Raw genomic sequence first — 24,576 nt, 5'->3', positions numbered from 1 at the left:
CTTCCAGTCACTTAGATCAAAAACTTTTGGGTTTTTCTCACATGTTGTTTTTCAGGAAGTCCTTCAAAAATTTGAAGGAAGGCTTCAAAATTTATGCAGAATCTGGCTGCCTTTCACAATCTCTCCTCTGTGACCCTCTACCATCTTCTCTTGTCGGGATTACTGTAACAGCCTCCTAGATGGTCTCAAGCTTCTACCCCTGCCCTCCTTCTGTAGTCTGGTCTTTTTTTTTTTTTTTTTTAAGATTTTATTTATTTATTCATGAGAGACACAGAGAGAGAGAGAGAGAGAGAGAGGCAGGGACACAGGCAGAGGGAGAAGCAGGCTCCAGACAGGGAGCCCAACGTGGGACTCGATTCTAGGTCTCCAGGATCAGGCCTTGGGCTGAAGGCAGCGCTAAACCGCTGAGCCACCCGAGCTGCCCTGTAGTCTGGTCTTAATGATGTGTCAGAGCAATCCTTTGACACAAAGGCATATCACATCCTTCTTACTGATTCTGAAAGATGAGATCCCCTTTGTGCCATTCAGTAACAGCCCACAGCCTTACAGTGGTAGTCAGGGCCCTGGACGATCTAGCCTCCTATTCCCTGTCTGATCTTTCTTTCTCATTCATTCCAGTCACTGCAGTCTCTTTTCTGTTCCTCTAACATGCCAGACATGCTCCATCTTGGGGCCTCTGCAGTACCTGTGCTCTCTGCCTGCATGGTGTTCTTCCTCTGCATATCTGCTTGACTAACTCTCTTACCTCCTTCAAGTCTGTGCTCAAGGCAGACTCCATTATCAGCTCTACCTGTTTTGATTACTCTATTTAATATTCTAGCTTCTGGCCCTTCTCTTCTCACAAATGATTCCTAATAGCCTGTTTTTCTTTTCCCCATACACTTAATCATCTCTCAGTCTGCTTACATAGTTATTGTGTTTATTGTTTACTTTCTCTGACTGCCCTACCCTATCCTTAGAATATGAACTGCATGAGGAGTGGGGTGTTTTTGTTTAGTTCATTCATCCGTAGAACAGTGCCAGACACATATGGGGAACTCAATAAATTACTGTCAAATGAATGGATTAGTGGATAGACTCTAGCTGCATTTTTGTTGTGGTAAACAATGGGAAGTGGGAATGGCTTTGTATTGTAAAACATTTTAACCTTTTAAACTATCTCATATTTTTTTCCTGAGGAAGTCAAATTCAGCTACTGTTTTCATTTCAGAATTCAGTATTGCACACAAGAAATTATTGTCTTTCGTGAGGACTTAGTGAATAAAATGTGCAGAAACTGTGTCCGCTTTCCTAGTAGCAATTTGGATATTCCTAATCATGTAAGTTAAGAGTCTTCCTCATTAAACTATCTTAAGTGTTGCATTATATAAAAATGTTTTAAGCCACTTGATAATTTGCCCTTTTATATTTATGGTTCAAAATAACTTGAACATATTTTTGTCAGTAAGTTAATTTTTGTTACTGAGTGTTTCTCAACTTTCTCACTGAAGTATCCCCTATTGGGCAGGGGAAAACCTAGAATGAACAGGAAATTTCTTTGAAGCTTCCTATTTTGCTTTTAAAACTCATAAATCTTATATTATACTTCAAAATATATATTTATTTTAAAAAATATTTATGTTCCTAACATTCATTATTTTATATGATATGTCCACATTAGGAGGATGTGTAGTCTTTATCTTGTAGCTTCAAGGTTCCCTGATATAAACCTATCAATCCCTGGCTATATGTACATTCATGTACCACCTTGGGAAATGTGGAAGTAGATCATACAGAGCATTTTTAGTATTTTTAATATTTAAAGTTTATGTAGGCTACATATCTATTTTTGGCATTACTCAAGCTATGGAATTATTTTTAGGTGAACAGAATTAGTAACTGAGTTTATTATACAGCTGTAAGTACAATTGTTCCAATATGACCATTTAGGGGAGTAGCTTTATGATACATGATACTAAATGAAAACTTACAGATTTTCCTTAAAGTACAGGATGGTTCATTTTATTGCTTTTTTTTTTTTTTTTATAGATTGTATTTATTTATTTGAGAGAAAGAGAGTGAGCAGTGGGGAGGGTAGAGGGAGAAGCAGCAGCAGACAGGGAGCCTGACGAGGGGCTTGATCCCAAGACCCTGAGATCATGTCCTGAGCCGAAGGCAGACACTTGACCAACTGAGGCATCCAGGCGCCCCTTATTTCATTTCATATCAGTGTTTCCCAAAGCTCTGTGATTCAAAGTCCTCCTAATTGTTTCTTAAATTTTCTGAATCCTTTTGGCACTTGATATTTCATTTAAATGATTTGTTAGCAATTTTAATTTTTACAAATAAACTGAAGGTTGTTTTCTATCATTCTTTTGTAGTTTGTAAAGACTATCTTATCCCAAGGACACCTGACTCCTCTACCCCTTTATGTCAGCCCGGTATACTGGGCGTATGACTATGCTTTGAGAGTGTACCCGGTGCCTGATCTCCTTGTCATCGCAGACAAATACGATCCTTTCACTCTGACCAATACAGAATGCCTCTGCATAAACCCTGTAAGAATATAGTTTATATATTATATAGTCATAGTTTGTCAAGATTAGAGTGTTATTTCTTTAAATTTAATATATATATGTATTTAGTAAAATTACTGTTGTATAAAAATATACTATTTGATAAAACATTGAATCAATTTGGTACACACAGTTCTTCAACTTTCAAGATAGCATGTGACTGTAAAGTAATGTGACTTAAAAAAAAAAATACACCAAAGCTCATAAATCCAAATAAGTATTTTCCCCTTTAAAGTAACTGCCTTGGGATTCCTTTCTGGGAATTGCTTTCAGAATTTCTATTTCATTCTCTTTAAATATATTAATGTCCTTTGTGGAATGATTTTGAGTTTTGGAAATTCATACAAGTTCTAGAAATCTAAACCCAATGAATGTGGAAATTCTTACCAAGACACAATTTCTTAAACAGAAGTATGATTGCCTTTTCAAGTTTAGGAAATATTACTGCATAAGCACTGTTGATGTGAAACAAAATATCTTCATTAGTGATTTTTAATCTATGCTTCCTTGATTCTTGTGTATTTTAGACCTTAATACTGTTTTTGTTTCATCTAGGTCATTTCTAGAAACATCATGACTTACTACTGGTTACTGCTTTCCTCAGATACTCATTTATTTTGTTCAACTTCCTCTAAGACAGGGTTTTTAAACAGTGGAATTATTGACATTTTTAACCAAATAATTTTTTGTCATGGTGCACTATCCTGTGCATTGTAGGGTGTTTTGCAGCATCTTTGGCTACCCACTAGATTCCAGTAGCAGCCCCCAGTTGTAACAATCAAAAATGTCTTAGGATATTTGCTGAATGTCCCCTGGGGGACAAAATTTTCTGTGGTTGAGAACTGCTCAGAGAATGAGCACAGTCACTGGATTTGGTTTCACGGTTTGAAATGTGTGGCCTGATTTCTTTAGAATCTTTATTCACTTTCCAATATTCTTTCATAATAAGGCCATTTCTTTATTTAAAATTTTTTTAAAAAGATTTTATTTATTTACTCATGAGAGGCAGAGACATAGGCAGAGAGAGAAGCAGGGATGTGGGACTCCATCTGGGGACTCCAGGATCACGCCCTGAGCCAAAGGCAGGCGCTCAACTGCTGAGTCACCCAGGCATGAGTGCCCAGGCATGAGGCATGAGGCGCTCAACTGCCTGAGTCACCCAGGCACCCTCTTTATTTAAACTTAACTCTTTGGGCGTTTCACAGTTAATGCTTTTTTTGATAACATCTTATTTCTGAATTTTTCTACTTTTTTGTGGGCTAGTAAAGCACCACCTTTTGGGCAAGCCCAAAACTTGCTTTTCACATTGTTTCATCCCTTCATTTTTTTTTTTTTTTTAAGATTTATTTATTTGAAAGAGAGGAAGAGAGAGAACATGATGAGGGGAAGAGGCAGAGGGAGAGAATCTTCAAGCAGATTCCCCACTGAGCACGAAGCTTGATGTAGGGTCCAATCCCCCATGAGATCACTGCCCAGTCCAAAATCAAGAGTCTGATGCCCAACTGACTGAGCCACCCAGGCACCCCTCTTCATCTCATCTTGTTACTTACACTGATGAATGCCTGCAATGGGCCAGACATTGAATTAGTGCCAGGGATACAGAGACTGAAAGGAAAAGACCGTCTCTGCCCTAGAGTTTAGTAGTAGACCGACCACTGCATGGCTACTGCTCAGTTGCTTTGGGGGCACCTCAGAGGGCCATCAACATAGCTTTTCACTGGAGAGACAGGAAGGAAATCTTTCTTGAACATGATATTCAAGTGTCTTACGTGCATATGTAGCATTGCACAGTACTGTTTATTCGTACACTGAGTAGAGCTACTCTTAAGCATTTCCAGTTAGATCTGTTAGTGTGACTGTCTAGTCAACTTTGAAAGACTTTTGCTTCAAGTGGAGACACTTAATAGTAACACTTTCTCTCTATAAAGATGAGGAAAAAAAAATCCGTCTCATTATAGTCACACCTTATACATTTATTTTTAAGTCATGACCAAGGGATTTGATCTTAAAAATAGGAATTTTAAAAATAAAAGTTGAGTATTCACTTACAGGTATTTTTTTCCCCAAAGGGCTCTTTTCCAAGAAGTGGATTTTCATTCAAAGTTTTTTATCCATCCAACAAGACAGTAGAAGATAGGTAAGTGTACCCCCAGAAACAGCAAGGACCTGTCTTTTGGCGTTGTATGGCTGAAAATTAGGTGCCCTGTAGGTTTGTTGAGGTTTTTAAAAATATCAGTAGTGGTCCATTGGAAATGATCTAGGCTGAACTTCTGGTCATGCTGTGGGATATAGAATTGTATGTATTTGATGGCACATTTGTGATAAAAAAGATTAAGAAGTGTTTTCTGAGGGTTATCTCAGGCCAGCCATGGAAGTGGGCTAGTTCTTTTATAGGCTGACTCCTGATAACATTGTTATTCTGAGAGGTCAGCCCCACCTTCCATGTATTTAATTCTCAAAAGATAGGCAGTCTGCCTTAAATTGGTAGCAAAGAAGTGTGTGCAGGCAGGGCAGGGTGTTAGTGTACTGATGATGGGGGGGGTTGGGGTGTTATCTTGGGAAAAAAGAATAATTACCTGGGGATTAGCAGTTTTCAAAGGGTGATCTATAGACCACCCTCATCAGAATTCTCTAGGATACTAGTTAAAAATGTTAAGTTTCTCACTTACCCTGGCAGGGGAGATACCATGGTCATGAAAGTGGGTTTTCCCAGAGCAAGGCTTATCCATTGCACTCCATACATGCTGATCCCTGCGATTCCCCCAAATGTGGGAAATCTAGCTGCATAATTTATGGTAGTGAGGGTCTGTGTTTGTGCTCTCCCCTGGGGTGGGGGTAATATTAAATTCCAGGATCTCATTCCAGACATATCAGATGACTCTCTAGTTAGTTGTAGGGCCCAGGAATATGCATTATTGACACTCTTTCTCTTGGATTCAGGCATCCTAACATATGATTTCTTAATTATATTTTGAAAAAGCTCCCACCTTCAGATAAGAACAAGTGGCCAAATAAATGCCTTCCAGGTTCTTGTCAGAGAATTAATCTTGAACACACAGCCCAGTGGTCTTTATTTTTTGGTAATTAACATACTCCTTCAAATAAAAATGAATGCAAGTACATGACGAAAATTTCAAATAATGCTTAAAGTATAAAATTGAGAAGGAAAAATACATTTGCTTCCTAACCCTGAAACCATGAATAACAGTTTCTTTGAGATATATATATATATTTTTTTTTTTTTTTAAGATTCATTTAAAAGAGAAGAGAGAAAGCACACCTTTATGCAGTGGGAGGGGCAGAGGGAAGGAGAGGGAGAACCCTCAGGCAGATTGCTGGCTGAGCCTGGAGCGGGACTCGGAGCTCAATCCCAGAACCCTGAGATCATGAACACTTAACTGCCTGAGTCACCCAGGCGCCCATAGATAGTTCTTGAAGAAACAATTACGCATTGTTTTTGCTGCTCAATACTCATGGAGTATTTTAAGTCCATTTACTTTATGATATGGTAAATTTTCATCTTGGATTCACTCATTTGACATATATTTGATTCTTACTATACTCTATACTTACTGCTTAGTTTTTGGAATAAATATAACCAGACCAGAACCTCATTAAGGTTGCGGATATTCTAGTCCTTTCTATAAGCCCCAAAAGTGTTGGACTATACCTAGCCCGCACTGAATCCTATAAAACCAAAATTGATTTGGCCCTTAGGTAAGAGCAAGCACTCATCTCGTTTCACAGTTCCCTGTTGTCACCTGGATGCCCCTGAGGGTGTTTGATTTTGTGACCCCAGGATTACTGAGGGCTGTCTGCCTGGAACATATTTTAACCACCTTTAGAATGACTTACTGAACTGCAATTTGATATGAAACTTACTCTGCTAGGAAAACCAATACTGGGAACTTTTAGCAGGTCTCAGGACAAGAGGATTCTGTATCTATCCCAAGCAACTCTTTATCTTCAGGGAGACTGTGAATCCTCTAATAAACTCCCTTTGCTCTAGCTGCTAGGAAGCACAACTAAATGTGCCTCCCACTTCTATAGCTGCAGAGGAATTACCCTGGCTTCATCTTTATTTTCTGAACTATATTTTCCCATTACTTGAATTTCCTCACTTTTATCTTCATTACATCTGTCTCTGCAAATCATTTTATATTCTTTTAAAAAAATGAGCTGGGATACGGGGTGCCTGGGTGGCTCTGTAGGTTGAGTATCTGTCTTCAGCTCTGGTCGTGATCCCAGGGTCTTGGGATTGAGCTCTGCATTGGGCTCCCTGCTCAGCAGGGAGCCTGCTTCTACCACTCCCTCTGCAGCTTCCCCTGCTTGTGTTCTCTTACTCTGTCAAATGTAAAAACAAAATCTTTAAAAAATAAAAATAAAATAAAATGAGCTGGGATATAAATAAGTAAACCACAATAGGATATTAACTGATTTATTAATTATGATACACAAGACACTTCAGTTACATTTCGGGTAATATTGCCTGATTCCTATACACAATTGTTTGTGTTCTAAGCACTTTTTACAGAATTTTATGATCGTTCCCAACATTATTATATTAGAAGTCATGTGTGTACCCATCTTCCTTAAAAGCTTCTAGTATAGCCCTTGACCTGAGTTGATGCTCACCATTCATGGAGTTGAAATACCTGGAATTATAAGAATAGCTGAAATTAAAAGATAAATTCCTTTATCTTGTATAGACTCAGATGCTGAAAAGCCTTCACATGATTTCCAAACTATAATTTAGTAGTGATAATTGAAGGAATCTTTTAGTGCTTGATCAAACAGATTGATGTAAGTTTAAGTTTCTTTATGAGAGAATAGGAAACAATTTCAAGATTTATTAGAATTGTTTGGTCCTACTGCTGTGTAATTTCTCCAAAGAAGAAATCTTGTGGTAGACTATTTGTGAAATCACATTGTAGTGTTAATCACAAAAACATAGTGGATAAGCCTAGCCCTGTTTCAGCAGGGACTCTCATAGAGTTGTTTATTTTAAAACACAGTATTGGTGATGTAGTGGAGAAATACCCATTTTCACACATAGTTGGTCAGAATAAAATGTGGTAAAAACCTTTATGGTGGGCAACTTGACAGGATTTCTTAAGACCTAGACTGGATATGCCAGCAATTCCACTTATAGGAATTTATCCTACAAGTAACTTGGGCTTATGCATAAAAGCTACAGGTATTTTTATTGTAGTTTGTATAATAGCAAAACAAACAGTTTAAATGGGTACCTATTTAGGGGTGCCTGGGTTGCACAGTTGGCTGAGCATCTGACTCTTGGTTTGGGCTCAGGTCACGATCTCATGGTTATGAGATTGAGCCCTACGGCGGGGGGGGTGGGGGAGTGGGGGGGCGGCTCTGGGTGGCATCTCTTGGGACTTGCCCGCTCCCTCTGTCTTCCCATACTCTAAAATAAATAAATCTTTTTAAAAAAATAAGTGGGTACCCATTTAAATGTGTGTACTTACTCAGAACTTTTCGAGTATATTTAAATTTCAAAGCCATAAAGGAAAGGATTAGTTTTAAAAATTATAAATATATTTATTATTAATTGAAAAAAGATATAGAATAGTGTTCATTGTATTCTACCACTTACGTATGTGTTTTTAAATCATATACCGCCGCGCCCCCCCCCCAGTACGTGCTTATAGATGATTAGATTGTCTTTATAAGGAAAAATAATTGCTTCCAGGAACAGAAATAGAGTGTGAGACTGGTTTATTTTTCACACTGTCCCCTTTTGAATTTGGAACAATATGCATGCAATGACCTATTTTTAAAATTAACTAAAACTAAGTACTTAGAAATGTACAATAACTTAGGTTTCTAATAGATTTAATTTTATGAATTTTTATTTTCAGCAAACTTCAAGGTTTTTGAGATTCTTATTAGAGTATCTGAAGAAAGAAAATTCATCAGCTTCTAATTAATTTTATATTTATGTGATTTTGAGAAGTTCCAATAAAAGTATGATAAACTCTAGAATGCTCTTAAATCTGTATTTTATGAAATTTTGGTATTAAGTTATAATAAACATGGTACACTACAAAGTTTTACAGCAAAAATATTTTCTGCATTGTCTTAATAGAAAGTATGCATGAAGGTCTATTTCTGATTATACATTTATGTTTAAAAACTGAAGTTTCATTATTTCTAGATTAGCCATATGTTAATATTCATTTTAAGAAAAATACAAGTATTTAAGATTTTCTGAATCCTTATTTTAGTCTGACTTAGATTTTTATCACCATAAGAATCCTAATTCAGCAATTTTCAAACTGTTTAAATTTCAAGTCACAGAATTTATTCTAGTGATAGTGAAAACCTTTGTGTCAGGATATTACTAAGATAATCATTTCATAATTATCTTTTGGGACTGGAGATTTAAGAACACAGAGTCCCCATTGATTTTACATTTAGTAGACACAGTTTATTTTGAAGCACCATGTTTTGCTATTTGGATGTGATTACTTAATACCATCCCCTTGTCTTTTAGTTTACAGCATTGTAGTAATAGCCTAGAAATGAAACTGAATGACAGACAGAAGTTGTTAGGGGTACAAAGAATGTTTCAAATATAGGAGTAATCTTATTATTACAAAGAGCCTGGATTGGAAGACATATCTTTGAAAGGAAATTAGCTTTTTGGGGGAAGAGAGACTGATAAGAAATAAAAATGACATATTGAAGGGAAGATTTCTCAATGGAATTTAATCTGAATGTAGTGATAAGTGAATTAGTTAAGGGTGAAGTGGTAATTTGAGAAGCGGTTTGAAGATGGAAAATTTGGGGAGAACATTAGTTCTGATGTTGCAAGAGCAAGACTGAGCTTTAATTTCAAGAATAGCCTAGAAACAGTTAAAGATGAAATCAAGGCATAAGTTCAAAAGCTATGTTGCTTGGAAAATTTACAATCTGGGCCTAGAAAGTGGTAGTGAAATAAACATTTCAAGGTTGTTGGCCCAGTTATGAGAACCAGAGCTAAATATGAAAGATGATGGGTAGGAGTTATAAATGGAAATTGATACAAAGTGTTCCCCTCAATGATTTGTTTCTCAAGATGAGCTTTTTTTAGATCTTTTTGTATTTAGTGGCTAGAAAGACAGGGTGCATTTAAGACTTAGCAAGGTGAAGTGAAAATGAAGCGAGGCAGTCAACTACAAGCAGGTAAGTTCCCAGGACCAGGCAATAAGTGTTAGACTAAGACAGGAACTAGAACCGAGTGGGAATCTGCATCGTCCGGAAATGAAAAGCAGAAGTCTGAAAGATGGGGCAGCAGAGGAGCAGCACTGGGAGGGTATCCTGCACTTCTGTTTTGGGGAAAATCAGGGAGGTGGTATGTTCCTTGACTTGGTGCTTAATCAGCTGTAGCATGGCTGACCTCACTGCCAGAAATATGAGTATGAGGCACTGTCATGAAGGTGCACCTTACAACAGGGTCCAGGTGGATCACACAAGGAGACAGGCGTGGGTCAGATTTCTCTACTGTGAGAAAACCAATACTTGGTCTCATATGGGGAAACCACAGGAAGTGCAGACTGGAACACACAGGTGCACAAAAGGGCAGACTGGAACACAGGTGTACCCACGGGCCTGCTGTTCTGCTTCAGCCAGTTGCAGTCAGTCATGTGGGAAGCCCAGCCTAGGTGACCATTTTGGAGAAATCTGAATTTGAGGTAAAGCATCCTAACTTTTCATTTAGTGATGATTTAAATCACAATCTGTACTAATGAAGACATGATTACAGTCTGGACTGTGCCCACGAAAATTGCTTTCTCTGCCTTATAAGCACAGGAACTCAATCTTTCGTTCTATAAAATATACCTATTAAGTAAGAGGAGTTGAGTCCCAATCATTCACCAAAATCTGTTGTGTAATGTTCTATGTCCTCTTCTAATGGTAGGGAATGCTCAGAGCAGACAGGTAAGATTAAAATGGAATGTTTCGATTCTTTTTTTTTAAATTTAAATTTATTCATGAGAGAGACACAGAGAGAGAGGCAGAGACTTAGGCAGAGGGAGAAGCAGGCTCCCTGCAGGGAGCCCATGTGAGACTCAGTCTGGGGACCCCAGGATCATGACCTGAGCCAAAGGCAGACGTTCAACCACTTAGCCACCCCAGGAACCTCAGAATGTTTCTATACTGACCCTGTGCACAATCATGTGTTTTCTGTGTAGGCCACCCTTGATATGCAACCAGTAAGGCTCCACTTTTATTGTTCTTGATACTTGGGGCTTCATTTTTAGACCCGTCTTCTGAATAAAACAGAGGGTCAGGTTTGGACTGAGGTTGTAAACCACTGCTCTAATGCTTTATTCATTCATTCATAGAGACACACACAGAGAGAGAGGCAGAGACACAGGCAGAGGGAGAAGCAGGCACCATGCAGGAAGCCTGACGTGGGACTCGATCCTGGGTCTCCAGGATCACGCCCTGGGCTGCAGGTGGCGCTAAACCGCTGTGCCACCTGGGCTGCCCTGCTCTAATGCTTTAATGTACCGTTAACGTTTACCATGCTAGGCACTGTGCTAAGTGTTGATTATTCACTGTGCAATTTAATCCCCACTGGGTCACCATTACCTTTAATTTGTACATGAAGAAAACAGGTACAGGGAGGTTAAATAAGTTGCCAAGGTCACACAGCTGGTATAGGTCAGAGCCAAGCTGGCTCCATATCATATGGTCTCCTCTCCATTTCCTTACTGAACAGTAATTCTTGTACCACGTTACGGAAGCTATACAAGATCATCTAGAGCTCTGTTCTATCTATCTATCTATCTATCTATCTATCTATCTATCTATCTATCTATTATTTTTAAATATTTATTCATAGAGAAATAGAGAAGCAGAGGGAGAAGCAGGCTCCATGCAGGGAGCCTGACGCGGGACTCGATCCCGGGACTCCAGGACCACGCCCTGGGCCAAAGGCAGGTGCTAAACCACCTGGGGATCCCTAGACCTCTGTTTGAAACTGACGGTTGAACTCATCAGTGGGTTAAAATTAATAGGTCATAGCAGACAGAAAATTCCAGTGTTAAGTATCGCTTCAGGATACTGTTGTTTCTGTTCTGTGCCAGTCAGAGGTTGGCATGTTCTATCAGAGCTGTCTCACTTCAGTAGCTGTTAGGCCATCCACTTTGGACCTCTACTTCCCAAAGGGAAGTCTTCTTGCTGGCATTTAAAAAGATCCCAGTTGTGGGGCACCTGGCTGGCTCAGTTGAAGAGCATGAGAGTCTTGATCTAGGCGTCCTGAGTCGGAGTCCCCATGTTGGGGGTAGCGTTTACTTTTAAAAAGGTGGGGGGAGGGGATGCCTGGGTGGCTCAGCAGTTGAGTGTCTGCCTTCGCCTCGGTGTGATCCCAGGATTGGGATCGAGTCCCACATCGAGCTCCTTGTGTGGAGCCTGCTTCTCCCTCTGCCTGTGTCTCTGCCTCTCTATCTCTTATGAATAAATAAATAAAAGCTTTTAAAAAAAAATCCCAGTTGCAGTATTTGTTGAAAAATAAGATAAAGAACTATGGGCCTGAATATTCACATCCTTCTCACCCAAAAGGCATTCATATTTAATAAGGATAGCCTTTCCTATATTTTAGTCAAGAGATGTGTTTTGAGCACCAGGGCTTTTCCACAATGCCATACTGTCTTATCAAGTAGCTTCTTTTGGGAAAGGGACTGTCACAAAAGTAAAATTTGGCAGTGGGGTGGTGGGGAGTGGGTCATGGGGGATGAACCTTTCTTAGAAGATCTAATGAAAGCTTAAGGGAGGGACCTCTAATCAGAAAAATCCACATATAGGAGCACACGGACACACATAATTTCATGGGGTTCAGGAACTCTGAAGGTCATTCTCATTTCTAAACAGCCAGGTGTAGTCTGTTGTCATATGTGTACTATGATGTGTTTATATTTGGAAATGCCTTTAGGATGAAACTTTGTGGTTACAAAGGTAACTTATGCTGAAACCAATCACTGGTTATGTTCACTGACCATCAGGATTAATAGAGAAGGATGCAATTCTATGCATCTGTCACATGTTTTAAAGACCTAGAAGTCATCTTTATGCCTCAAAGCCACTTCAGATATAAATCTTTGAGACCTGACAGGTTATTTTTAAATTTTTTATTAATAAACAAGTTCATAGTTTAGAAAAATTAAGAGATACAAGTAATCATAAAAGTTTTAACGACCTGCAGTTCCACCACCAGAGATAATGTTACTATTTTGGTATGTATCCTTCCAGATTTTTCTCTACAAATACATTTTTTCCTAAAAAAGTATCTTGGGTTAAAAAAAAAAAGAATTTGGAATCATACTATACATACTGAACTTATTTTATTTACTGTATTATATTCATTCATTAAATATATGAGGACCTAACATGTTCCAGGTAGGGAGGAATCCAGTGGTAAATAAGAAAGGCAAGGTCATTTGTGTACCTTCAAACAGCAAATGTGAACCATGATGAAAATAAAAACAATGGGCAAATTTAGATGGGGATTTGGAAATGGGAGAGAGATGTCACAGAGAGCCACTAAAGTGACATTTAGGTTCTTGAGATTCAAGGGCTTGTGCACAGGCTCCCCAGGAGCAATGGAAGTTGTCATGGAGGCTAAGGTGTAATGATCCAGGGGGTGAGTATGGACAGGGCTAGGGATCAATGATGGCCTTATAGGCACAACTAAGAAATTGGGATGTGGGGCTACTGAAAGGCATTCAGCAGATCTGGTTTTCAAGATCACTAAGGTTACTGTGTGGAGAAGAGCTTGTAAGAAGGGAAGAGCTGAAGAGACGAATCCAGAAACTACTACAGAAGTCTGCGATGGAGACAATTCAGGGGCCCAGACCAGAAATGGAAGCTGGGGATGTATTTGGGGTGTGTAACAAGAGACCACAAGCCGTGGTAACTGAATAGTGGTGCAGGGTGGGGGAAAGAGGAATCAAGGATGACACACAGGTTTTAGGCTTAAGCAGCTGGGTGGACTGTAGTATTTACTGAGGCTGGGGAAATAACAGGTTTGAAAGGGGAAAAAAAAAATCAAGATTTCTATTTGGAGGGGTGCCTGGCTGGCTCAGTCAATAGAGCCTGCAACTCTTGATCTCTGGGTTTAGAGTCAGATCCACGCTGGATGTAGAGATTACTTAAAAATAAAATCTTAAAAAAAAATTTCTATTTGAAGTACTTTGCCTACTAGATACCTCACACATCCAGGTGGAGGTATCTAGTAGGCAATGGCATGAGCCTAGAGCTCAGAGGTTAGGTGTGACACCGGAGATAAAATTTTGGAGTCACTAGGCTCATCCCACATGAGATCCATGAAGGCAAGGATTTTTTTTTACAAGTACATTCAAAGACTTTTATACTGAATTATAAGATACATTCATACAAGTCCCCTATCATCAGTGTATACAGCTCAATGAAGTTTCACAAACTGCACATCCTATTAGCAATACCAAGATTAAGAATCAGAATATTACCCTCACCCCAGAAGCTTGCTCCTGCTGCCCTCCAATCACAATAGCACACTCCCCCTCAAAAGGATAATCACTAACCTGATTTCTAGCAGATTTACTTTGACAAGCTTTGCGTATTGTATAATGGAACCATACAGGTGTATTATTTTGCATCTGGTTTCTTTCATACAACCTTGTTAGTAACATTTGTCCACACTTCATTCATGTCCATTTTGTGGATGTATACATTTTATTTGTCCATCCTACTGTTGATGAAAATTTGGGTAGTTTCTACAGTTTATTACAAATAGTGCTACTGTAAATATGCAAATGCTAGCATATGCCTTTTGACAAGGATATGTGTTTTGGTTTTATTAAAAAAAGTATTTTGTTTATTTATTCATGAGAGACCTAGAGAGAGGCAGAGACACAGGCAGAGGCAGAAGCAGGCTCGCTGAAGGAAGCCTGATGTGGGACTCTATCCCAGGACCCCAGGATGACCTGAGCCAAAGGCAGGCACTCAACCACTGAGCCATTCAGATGCCTGGGGTATATGTTTCTACTGGCTATGTATCTAGGAGTAGAATTTCTTAGTTATGAGATACACACTAAAGTCAACAGAAGTTTTCTAAAGTGATCCATCCAATAGACACTTCCAGCATTCGAGAGCACCAGCTGCTTTACATCCTTGGAACACAATGATTTTGTTTTGTTCCAGTGCCTAAAATAGTGGCTTACCTATATAGGTAGTAGATGCAGCAAATGTGCAGTATCTGATGGAAGAATGAATCTGAACTTAGATGGCATTTCAAGCTGTGAGCCTGAATAGGATCATCTGGGAAGAAATACAATTAGGAGGGCTGATGAACAAACTTTTGGTGACTCCTACATTTAGAGAACTGGCAGGAGAGGAACAAGGAAAGGAGGAAAATGGGAGAGCATGGATGGAGTTCTTTAAACCAAGAGTACAGTATGTTTCAAAGAGGGGGCAGTCAACTGTTTTGAATTCAGCCAAGAGATCATAAGAGGAGGGCAGAGGTTGGGAAAGGAGTTAGAGTTTTGGTCACTTCAAACCTGAAGGACATAAACATTCAATCATTGAAATGGAGACCTCAAATGGGCAACTGGAGATACCAGCCTGGAATTTAGAACTTGATATATAGGTCTGGTATTTGTGAGTATAAATATATTTGTGAAGGAGAGACTGTACATGGAGAAGAGATAGGGTCCCAGCCTTGAGGCAGTTCCACTTAGAAGTGGAACAGAGGCAGACACCTGCAAAACAGACTATATAGTGTCTAGTGTCTGAAGAAGTAGGAGAGAAACCTGGAAAGTGTCTTGTCACTGAGGTAATGCCAACATCAACGGTGTGCAATGCTGATGAAAGTTTCAACAAAGAACAGAAAAACAATCACTGTATTTAACAACTACCAATTAATAACTACCTTAGTCAATAAATATTATTCTAGAACATCACTTCTGAATGCATAAAATCCCACTGTGTGGCTGTATCAAAATCTGCTCACCCAGTCCCATTACTGAATTCTTGGATTTTTCCCAAGCCTTTAGAATCATGGGAAATGTTGCCTTGAGCACAGTCTTAGACTTGGAATTGCTAGATGAAAGAAGCATGTAGCTTCTAAAGAATAGCAAACTATTCTCTAGGAAGGATATACTACCACCAAGGAAATACAGTAATTGTAAAAACAGCCTTTACCATTCAGATAGGTAATATGTCGGATCTTACATTTGCATTTTTATTATTAAAGTCTCAGGGTGCCTGGTTGGCTCAGTCAGAGACATGCAACTCTTGATCTCAGGGGTCCTGAGTTCCAGCCCCAGGTTTGATGTGGAGATTACTAAAAAGAATAAACTTTAAAAAATGCCTTGTATGTTTATTAATCATTGGTTACTTATGAATAGCCTGCCCATATCCCTTGCCCCAAATGTGAGTTGTTATAGGACAAATTGGTGAAATGGCCAGAAAACTGAAATGTTGGTCTGGTAAAGTAAAAAGCGTAGGCAAGCTTAAACTTGAGTTCCAGCTGGTGAATAACGTTCATAAATGCTGGAAATTACAGTTATTACGACAGTGATTCTGCAAAAGTAATTGCCCCGTGGCACAGGTGTCTAAGAACGCGGTGAGTAGAGTAGTTGGTTGACTTGAGGAAACTCGGCTGTTGTGGCCCTTCACCATCCCTCTCCAATTCCCGCCCCTCCTCCCTGCTGCTGGCGGTGTCACTATGGCAACGCCCACGCGTGCCCTAAGCTCGCTGCTCTCGCCGGCGGTTACGGAACTCGGCCGCCCCGCTCTCCGCAGAGCAGCGCCTCCACGACGCGTCCCATCCAGCTGGTCTCGGGTCGCTCTCCCCCCGGCCCGGGCGCGGCATGGCCAAGGCGGCAGCCTCGTCGCCGCTGGAGGACTTGGACCTGAGCGGAGAGGAGGTCCGGCGGCTCACCTCGGCCTTCCAGGACCCGGAGTTCCGGCGAATGTTCACCGAGTACGCCGAGGAGCTCACGGACCCGGAGAACCGGCGGCGCTACGAGGCGGAGATCACCGCGCTGGAGCGTGAACGCGGAGTGGACGTTCGGTTCGTGCACCCGCAGCCGGGTCACGTCCTGCGCACTAGCCTCGACGGCGCCAGGCGCTGCTTCGTGAACGTGTGTAGCAACGCGCTGGTGGGCGCGCCCAGCGGCCGCCCGGGCCCCGGCGGCGCGGCGGCCGGCAGCCAGTGGTCCCTGCCCTACAGCCTGGCTCCCGGCCGCGAGTACGCGGGGGGCCGAGGCACCCGCTACATGGTCTACGACGTCGTCTTCCACCCCAGTGCGCTCGCGCTGGCCCGGCGCCACGAGCGCTTCCGCCAGATGCTGGACGCCACGGCCCTGGACGCCGTCGAGAAGCAGTTCGGGGTGAAGCTGGACCGCAGGAATGCCAAGACCCTCAAGATCAAGTACAAGGGGACTCCGGAGGCCGCCGTGCTGCGCACGCCCCTCCCCGGGGGCGTCCCGGCCCGGCCCGAGGGGGAGCCGGAGAGCCCTCCCCCCGATTTCCCCTACCCCTACCGGAGCCCGGCGGTGGCCGGGAGCTCAGAGGTCCCCCGGCCCCGGGCGCCCTCCCCGCCGGAGGCGGTCCTGCCCCCCGCCCCCACGGAGCCTCGCTACAGCGTGGTGCAGCGCCACCACGTGGACCTCCAGGATTACCGCTGCTGCCGGGACTCGGCCCCCAGCCCGGTGCCCCGGGAGCTGGTGGTCACCATCGAGCTGCCGCTGCTGCGCTCGGCCGAGCAGGCGGCGCTCGAGGTGACGGGAAAGCGGCTGTGCCTCGACTCCAGGAAGCCGGACTACCGGCTGCGGCTGTCGCTCCCGTACCCGGTGGACGACAGCCGCGGCAGGGCGCAGTTCCACAAGGCCCGGCGACAGCTGGTGGTCACGCTCCCCGTGGCGCTCCCCGCCGCTCGCCCGGAGCCCGCCGCAGCGCCGGAAGAGGCCGTCTGCGCGGCCGGAACTGACGGCTCGGCGTGCGCTTCCGCTCGCGAGGGGGCGGTGGGCCCGGCGGGGGCGGGGGGCGGGGGGGCTGGTGCCGGCGGCTGCGGCGGCTGCGGCGGCGACTGCAGGCCTGCGGGGGCCGCGGGCGCCGCTGCGGAGGGGCCTGCCTCCGAGCCCGAGGAGCGGGACTTGGACGCGCGAGCGGGGCGGACCGCGGGCATCGAGGAGGAGCCGCCTTCCGTAGCAGGAGACGCCCCCGGGCACGGTGGAGGAGGCTCCCCTCGGGCTGCGCCCGGGAACCGTGACAGGGGGTCTTCCGCAGGAAGGGGCAGCGCGCCTGGAGCTCTCAGGGCCGAGACGCGCGCGATCGGGGAGGCCGCGGCCCGGGAGCCCTCGGATCGAGCCATGGGTGGGCCTGGGACCCGCGGCAGGGAACCTCTGTGTCCTCCTTTGCAGTGTAATCAGGATGAAGAATTCCTGACCCTGCTAATTCAAGTGCCTCGGATCCAGCCGCAAAGTCTTCAAGGGGATGTGAGCCCCTGCCGGTACAAATTATGCTTCTCCACCCAGGACTTAGTTTATTATTCCTTCTTTTTGCAATTCGCTCCGGAGAACAAATTGAGTACCAGAGAACCTGTGGCTAGTATTTCTCCAAACAATGCGGTGATAGAACTGGCCAAATCTCCAGAGTGCCGTGGACCTTGGAGAGAGTGGTATTACGGTTTAAACAAGGATTCTTTGGAGGTAACAGTTCTTTCTAGACTCTTTAAACTATGTTTAAAGATTCCACCCCCCTTTTAAAATTTGCTCTTACAATCGACCCTGGAACAACACAGGTTGGAACTGCCTGGATCCACTAAATAAGCAGAACTTTTTGATAAATACAGGACAATACTATAAGTGTATTTTCTCATGATTTTCTTAAAAACATTTTTTCTCTACACATAAGAATACAGTATATAATACAGCGTACAAAATATGCGTTAATGGACTGTTATAGGTAAGGCATCCAGTCAGCAGTAGGCTATTAGTCGTTAAGCTTTGGAGGAGTCAGAAGTTGTAGGTGGATTTTTCAACTGTGGGGGTCGGTTCCCCTAAACCCTCTGTTGTTGAAAGATCAACTGTATACATACTTGTTAACGTTAACATCAAGATCAGCCACATCTCTGTGGGCAGGTACTCCAGAACTTAGGGCTGAGCATTACCTAGTTTACTTAGGACATAATTTGCATGAATAGTGTGTTCTATTTTAGTTGCTACTATAATTTTTAGGTTATTGGAGTTCTTGAATTTCAGATTCAGTACTCCAGTACTGTTGACTTTTTCAAAAGAATTGATTGATTGATTGATTGATGCAAAGGGGGTGGTGGTGCAGGGGATCCCTGGGTGGCTTAGCGGTTTAACGCCAGCCTTTGGCGCAGGGCGTGATCCTGGAGTCCCGGGATCCAGTCCCGGGATCCAGTCCCACATCGGGCTCCCGGTGCATGGAGCCTGCTTCTCCCTCTGCCTGTGTCTCTGCCTCTCTCTCTCTCTCTCTCTGTTTCTCATGAATAAATAAATAAAATCTTAAAAAAAATTTTTTTTAAAGGGAGGGGGGCAGAGGGAGAGAGAGAGAAGCAGACGTCCCCTGCTGAGCAGGAGCCTAAGCTTGAGCTCACCCCAGGACTAGACACCTGGACATGAGCAGAAATCAAGAGTCAGTGCCTCAACCTGCTGAGCCACTCAGGCACCACTGTTGATAATTTTTTTTAGAACTTTGTGAATTTTAAGTTCTAAGAAACTTTTTAAAACTCATAAATTAACAATTGGTGGTTTTCATTGAGATATGTATCAGAGTTACATGTAATTTTTTTTTTTTTTTAGCTTTTAACAGATTCAAGGGTTAAGTTCCCAGAAATGAAACTAGTTGCACAGATTATATATATGTTGAGAATTAAGTTTTTAGCCTTGGGCTTTAACTTGCAAGAAATTTTCACTCCTTCCTGTGATTTTCTTAGATACTTGATAATAAGTTCCACTTTATGAGGGGTATATTCTGTGAGAAGTGATTAATTTGAAACTCTCCCAAATGGTAAAATAAATAGCCAGGGTGAATGAAGTAAGATACTTTGTGAGAATATGAAGTTGACTATCTGTTTATATTATCAGAAGCGGGAAATTTAGGAAAGGGCAGTCATTTTCTAGAATTGTTTTATTTATCTATTTATTTCTAAAGTTTGAGTAATCTCTACCCTTCTCCCCATCATGGGATTCAAACTCACTATGGGAGATCGAATTGCATGTTCCTTGGACTGAGCTAGCCAGGTGCCCCTGTAATTGTTTTAATAAATGTAAAAATAACTTTAAAACTGGGAAGAAAGTTTTATGGATAAGCAGTTGAAAGAATACCTAAAGGCTATTATTTTAATTTGATTTTCTAGAAGACTAACCTTATTTTACCAAAGAAACTAGACCAAAATGGGATTAGGGAAAATGTGTTTTCTATCTTTGATACCTGAAATAGGTTTATAATTACTTCATTAATCATCACATTTGGTAAGGCTGATGGGACCATAATAATCAGTTATTTGTCTTTATATTTCATGGTAGGATCTAAATATTAAAGTAAAATTTTAAAAAAATCACAAGAGTAATGGGTGGATAGACATATATAATGATTATATGCATTATATGAAAATAATTTTAAAGAGACTGATTTGTGACTGTCAAGGTCAGAATTGTTACTTTACACATAAACAAGTACAAAATAGATTTATAAAACAACAACAACAACAAAATAGATTTATAAAGTCCTAAATATTCACTGGAAATTTTCCTAGAGCTTTAGGACCACTAAATTCAGAATCTTTTAAGAGTAAAATCAGTCATCAGGATAGGCAACTTTATGCAAATACTTTGTTTTAATCATAACCATTTCCATTATAAACATCATTTTTCCTTGGGCTAACTAAAAACCAAAGTATTTGGTTATTTTTGTGCAATTAATGTGTCTTTTCCACAGGCAGGAACCTTAGAAATGATTTAATTGGGGGATATTTCTCTAATACAGTTATTCTGGACTTTAAAGTAATAGCGAGGAAATTACTCCAAATGTTAAGATTTTTCTGTACCCAGCGTTCACAGTAGGTGTTCTTAAGTTTAAATACTGTTTAATGTAAGAGAACCTTAAACTTGTCTCTTTCTGATTTTGCCCTCCTATTTGGACTAAATGATGAACTATTTGGTAATTTATTTTTATGGAAGTACTTTTATTTCGGGCAATATTAAACTGATTTTATGAATTTTAAATATGGTTATCCCTTCAACATCCTAACTATATACCTATATTCACTTGACATGAATATGCACAAGTTGGTTTGTGTTTGGGAATCTGGCGAAAGTGATTTATGCGTTTCCTAATTATAGTTTGGAAATCTTTCCATGTCATCCTCTTGAAATCTGCTTCATTCTTATAAATAGCTATATGCTAGTGTCACAATGGATTATCTCAATGTGTAAAAATAGAATATACATCTCTTAAATAGTATATTTGGCTCTTAACTGGCTAAGAACTAAAAGGCAATCTGGTCACAAGATTTGAATGAATTCTGTCGTATATATTTATTAGCTATCTCATTAGGAAGTATTCTAAAATTAAATTACATTTTATATCTGCAACTGTATTTATAGCTCTAGAGGTGATGTTATTCTTCTAATAAAATATTAAGAGAAAAAAAGGAGAGGAAAATACCATTTGTAAGTACGATTATCTCAGATTGTTAACAAAGACTTAACAGAAGGAACTAAGACTTTTTTCTTTTAGGCTCATATATATATATACTATTGCTATTCTTACTGCTCTGTACAATACAGTTTTCTTCTGCCAAGACAGCATCAGAATAACATTAAATATTTTCAAAGTATAATCCTGAAGTATGAACTTGTATGAGCTGTTTTTAGATCAACTGTGTCAAGAATGACCTATAAAGCAGAATATTTTGTCTCTTTTTATTTTAGGAAAGGCTATTTGTCAATGAAGAAAATGTCGATGAGGTTCTTGAAAAGGTCCCGAGCCCTCCACTTGATCAGCCAATGACTGTAACCCCACCATTAATTGAAGTTCTTGAGGTTACTGAGAGTAAGATTCATATTCATGCTAAGGTAAGGATTTGGTGGCCTTTGTAGTGATTTAGGACAAGGTTAAAGCCTGACAGAAAATTTTTGATTTCTTTATATCATAACTTTAAATTAAATGTTCAGAATGGGGACACCTGGGTGGCTCAGTGAAATTAAATGTTCAGAATGGGGACACCTGGGTGGCTCAGTGGTTGAGCATCTGTCTTTGCCTCAGGGCGTGATCCTAGGATCCCGGGATCAAGTCCCATATCAGACTCCCTGCGGGGAGACTGGTTCTCCCTCTGCCTATGTCTCTGACTCTCTCTGTGTCTCTCTCATGAATAAGTAAATAAAATCTTTTTAAAATATATTAAAAATGAAAAAAATGTACAGAATGGCTGGGAAGACAAGAGGAGTAAAGACCTTTTTTGCATGTATTTTATTATGTGCTAAAATTTTGTGGTTCATTTTCTCAAATATCTCATTAAATCTGGAAATAACTTTCCACTGAGGAACAGGGAAACTAACATTTGGGAAGTTGGAGTCCTACTTTAGGGACAAGGCTTTTTGACTCTCAAACCATGGGAAGGAGCTATGTGATTCAGTTTGCTCATTCTTTCTAGTTGAACCTTAAGTTTGGTTATTTTTAGTCTTCAGTATTGGACACAGAAATTATTTACTAACTAGCACAATTGACTTATATATATGAATTGGGGAGGAGAGTGGCTCTGGAGAATTACAGAAATTTAAGAAAATTTAAGAAATTCAAGAATGTCTTTATAAGAATGAATACTAAAGGGTTTATAGGCCAGGATTATTTTATTCTGAAAGAGATAAGAAGTCATTGAAAGGAATTAATCAAGAATTAGTGCCAGGTTTGCACTCTCTGTACTGTTAAAAAAGAACTGGCAGCATCTGGAAGAGGACTTTGAGGGGGAAGCCTGGAAGCCTATCTGCAGATCTGCAAGCATTGTTCCCTAACACCTTTTTTTTCTTATTTACTTATTTATTTATTTATGAGAGACAGAGAGCGAGAGCGAGCATATATGAGCAGGGGGTAGGGCAGAAGGAGAGGGAGACACAAGCTCCTCACTGTGGAAGGAGCCCAACATGGGGCTCAATCCCAGGACCCTGGGATCATGACCTGAGCCGAAGGCAGATGCTTAACCCACTGAGCCACTCAAGCACCTCACAACTTAAAAAAAAAAACAACAAACCTATTTCGAGGGAGTACTACAATTTAATTTCCTATTTTTTTCAAAGATTCTTAATTTGTTGTTTCTCTTGACATAGTTGCAAGAATGTAGTAACTCTGAGCAGCTTCATGAAAAGGATGAAAAAGTCAATGAAGGAAGTCATCTAACTGAAAATAGAGAACATCCTGCCACCTCAACAACTGATTCTGATTCATCTATAGCAGATAAAGTACTAGAAACAGACAGTTGTGGTTCGGTTGTATGCTTGCAACAAGGATCTCTTGATGTTTCTCACATGGTATTTGGAAAGTCTCAGCAACCTGAGTCAAAAATGGAACCTGAATTTATGAAAGAAAAAAGTCTTGTTTACCCAAATGAGGAAAAAGATGATTTAAAAGAACCAGTAATAACAGAAGAGAAGGAATTAAATGGAGATGACCGATCTTCATTACTAAACAAAACTACAGTGCACAATTTACCTGGTCTCAGTAACATAAGAGAAACCAATACACAGGACGGTAGTGTGCAGTTTATTAAAGATCATGTGACTCAATGTGCATTCAGTTTTCATAATTCTTTGCTATATGACTTGGATTAATTCTATATAATTTTAGAGCTTAAAAGTTACGAGTAAAAATTTTTTAGACTTAAAATAGATGATCTTTCTGTTAACTACTATCTTGAAGTATTCAAGAAAATATAAAATTAAAATTTGCAATTTTGACTCTAATGGGGAAACTGGAGATACTTATTTTTTTGCATGTAGAGTTTATACAAAGTTTCCTTAATTACAGGGATTTTTGTGATTCCTCTGATGTATATTTTTTCTAATGGACAGTTAAACATTTAGTTTTAATACAACTTGTATATATTTGCTTGTTTGTTTTTGGCTTCTTTTGTTTACCATTACTTTAATAAAGTTTCAAAGTAAATATTCGCTAAGTTGTGTGTGTTACAAAAAGTAATTCTCAAGAATGCAATTAATTAGAAATCAGTATGTGTGTGTAGGGGGTAGAATCTCAAAACTGTGCATTTATGTTTCACTAAATAGGATATATTTATGCTTGAAATAGGTTCTTAGAACTTTACTAACAAATACTAACCATCCAATCACAATACAAATACAATGAATAATATTTAGTATTTTTGCTTCAACTGTATTATGTGTGTCACGCTCACACAAATAAAATATAAGTTATATAGTGATGCCTTTGAAAATTCAACTTCTTGAAAGATGTTTTTGGAAGTTACAGTATTAAGACCTTTCTTGGTTTTACAGAATACATTTATGAATTTTTTAAAAGCTTTTAAGGAATCTCTACATCCAAACATGGGGCTCGAACTTACAACCCTGAGAGTAAGAGTTGCACATTCCACCGACTGAGCCACAACCCTGAGAGTAAGAGTTGCACATTCCACCGACTGAGCCAGCCAGACACCCCTACGTTTATGAATTTTAGAACATGAAAATGGACCAAAAAAGCCAGTGTTTTCATCAGTTTCTTTTGTAATATCTAAGAAAGGGCAGCAGATAATATATCTTAACAGTGGCTAAGTTAATATTTTTATTGGAGGCCAGGAGAAAATCCAAATAGACTTTTTCCTCACAAAAATTTTTAGTGCAGCATGAAAGGAAATGTAGAAAGGAAATTTTTTGTTGATCTAATCGCTGACCCCAAAGCCATGAGCTGACTCACCTATTTCTGATTCAAAAGAGCTACTAATTCAAACTTCTGGCCTAAGTTCGTCCTGGAAATTAACTAATTTCTCTAGTTC

The 24,576-nt window shown here is 40.5% G+C and overlaps 2 protein-coding genes and 1 non-coding gene across 12 annotated transcripts in view; all 3 read left to right on the top strand.

Annotated features, from left to right (window-relative positions):
• The window catches only part of POLE2 (DNA polymerase epsilon 2, accessory subunit), a 41,555-nt gene extending 32,997 nt beyond the window's left edge, over positions 1–8,558 (top strand). For all 10 annotated transcript variants that reach the window (XM_025443271.3, XM_049113142.1, XM_025443269.3 and 7 more), the window contains 4 exons: positions 1,211–1,319; positions 2,361–2,537; positions 4,625–4,692; positions 8,435–8,558. In XM_025443271.3, coding sequence (XP_025299056.1) covers positions 1,211–1,319; positions 2,361–2,537; positions 4,625–4,692; positions 8,435–8,453 — 373 coding nt within the window. In that variant the 3' untranslated portion in view covers positions 8,454–8,558. The remainder of the gene's footprint in view (positions 1–1,210; positions 1,320–2,360; positions 2,538–4,624; positions 4,693–8,434) is intronic.
• On the top strand, positions 5,217–5,382 carry LOC112658218 (U1 spliceosomal RNA). Its single transcript, XR_003135609.1, has one exon. It is a non-coding gene; the product is annotated as a U1 spliceosomal RNA (small nuclear RNA).
• A 4,123-nt stretch (positions 8,559–12,681) lies between the features above and the next one.
• DNAAF2 (dynein axonemal assembly factor 2) lies at positions 12,682–23,737 on the top strand. The gene is made up of 3 exons (XM_025443264.3): positions 12,682–18,253; positions 21,506–21,649; positions 22,898–23,737. The coding sequence occupies exons 1-3, from the start codon at positions 16,412–16,414 to the stop codon at positions 23,396–23,398; spliced, it is 2,487 nt and encodes an 828-aa protein (XP_025299049.3). The 5' UTR covers positions 12,682–16,411; the 3' UTR covers positions 23,399–23,737.
• Positions 23,738–24,576: the final 839 nt, after the last annotated feature.

This window comes from Canis lupus, chromosome 8 (genome assembly GCF_003254725.2).
Source record: "Canis lupus dingo isolate Sandy chromosome 8, ASM325472v2, whole genome shotgun sequence".
Taxonomy (NCBI): domain Eukaryota; kingdom Metazoa; phylum Chordata; class Mammalia; order Carnivora; family Canidae; genus Canis; species Canis lupus.
The sequence above is the reverse complement of the archived record's forward strand: the minus strand, read 5'-3'. Positions and strand labels throughout refer to the sequence as shown.

What these genes read in the sequence shown, in the direction of transcription:
- DNAAF2 (XM_025443264.3), top strand. Translation starts at nt 16,412, where the DNA reads ATGGCCAAGGCGGCAGCCTCGTCGCCGCTGGAGGACTTGGACCTGAGC. An exon ending in TAAACAAGGATTCTTTGGAG is followed by an intron (nt 18,254 to 21,505) that starts GTAACAGTTCTT and finishes TTTTTATTTTAG; the next exon opens with GAAAGGCTATTTGTCAATGA. An exon ending in AGATTCATATTCATGCTAAG is followed by an intron (nt 21,650 to 22,897) that starts GTAAGGATTTGG and finishes CTCTTGACATAG; the next exon opens with TTGCAAGAATGTAGTAACTC.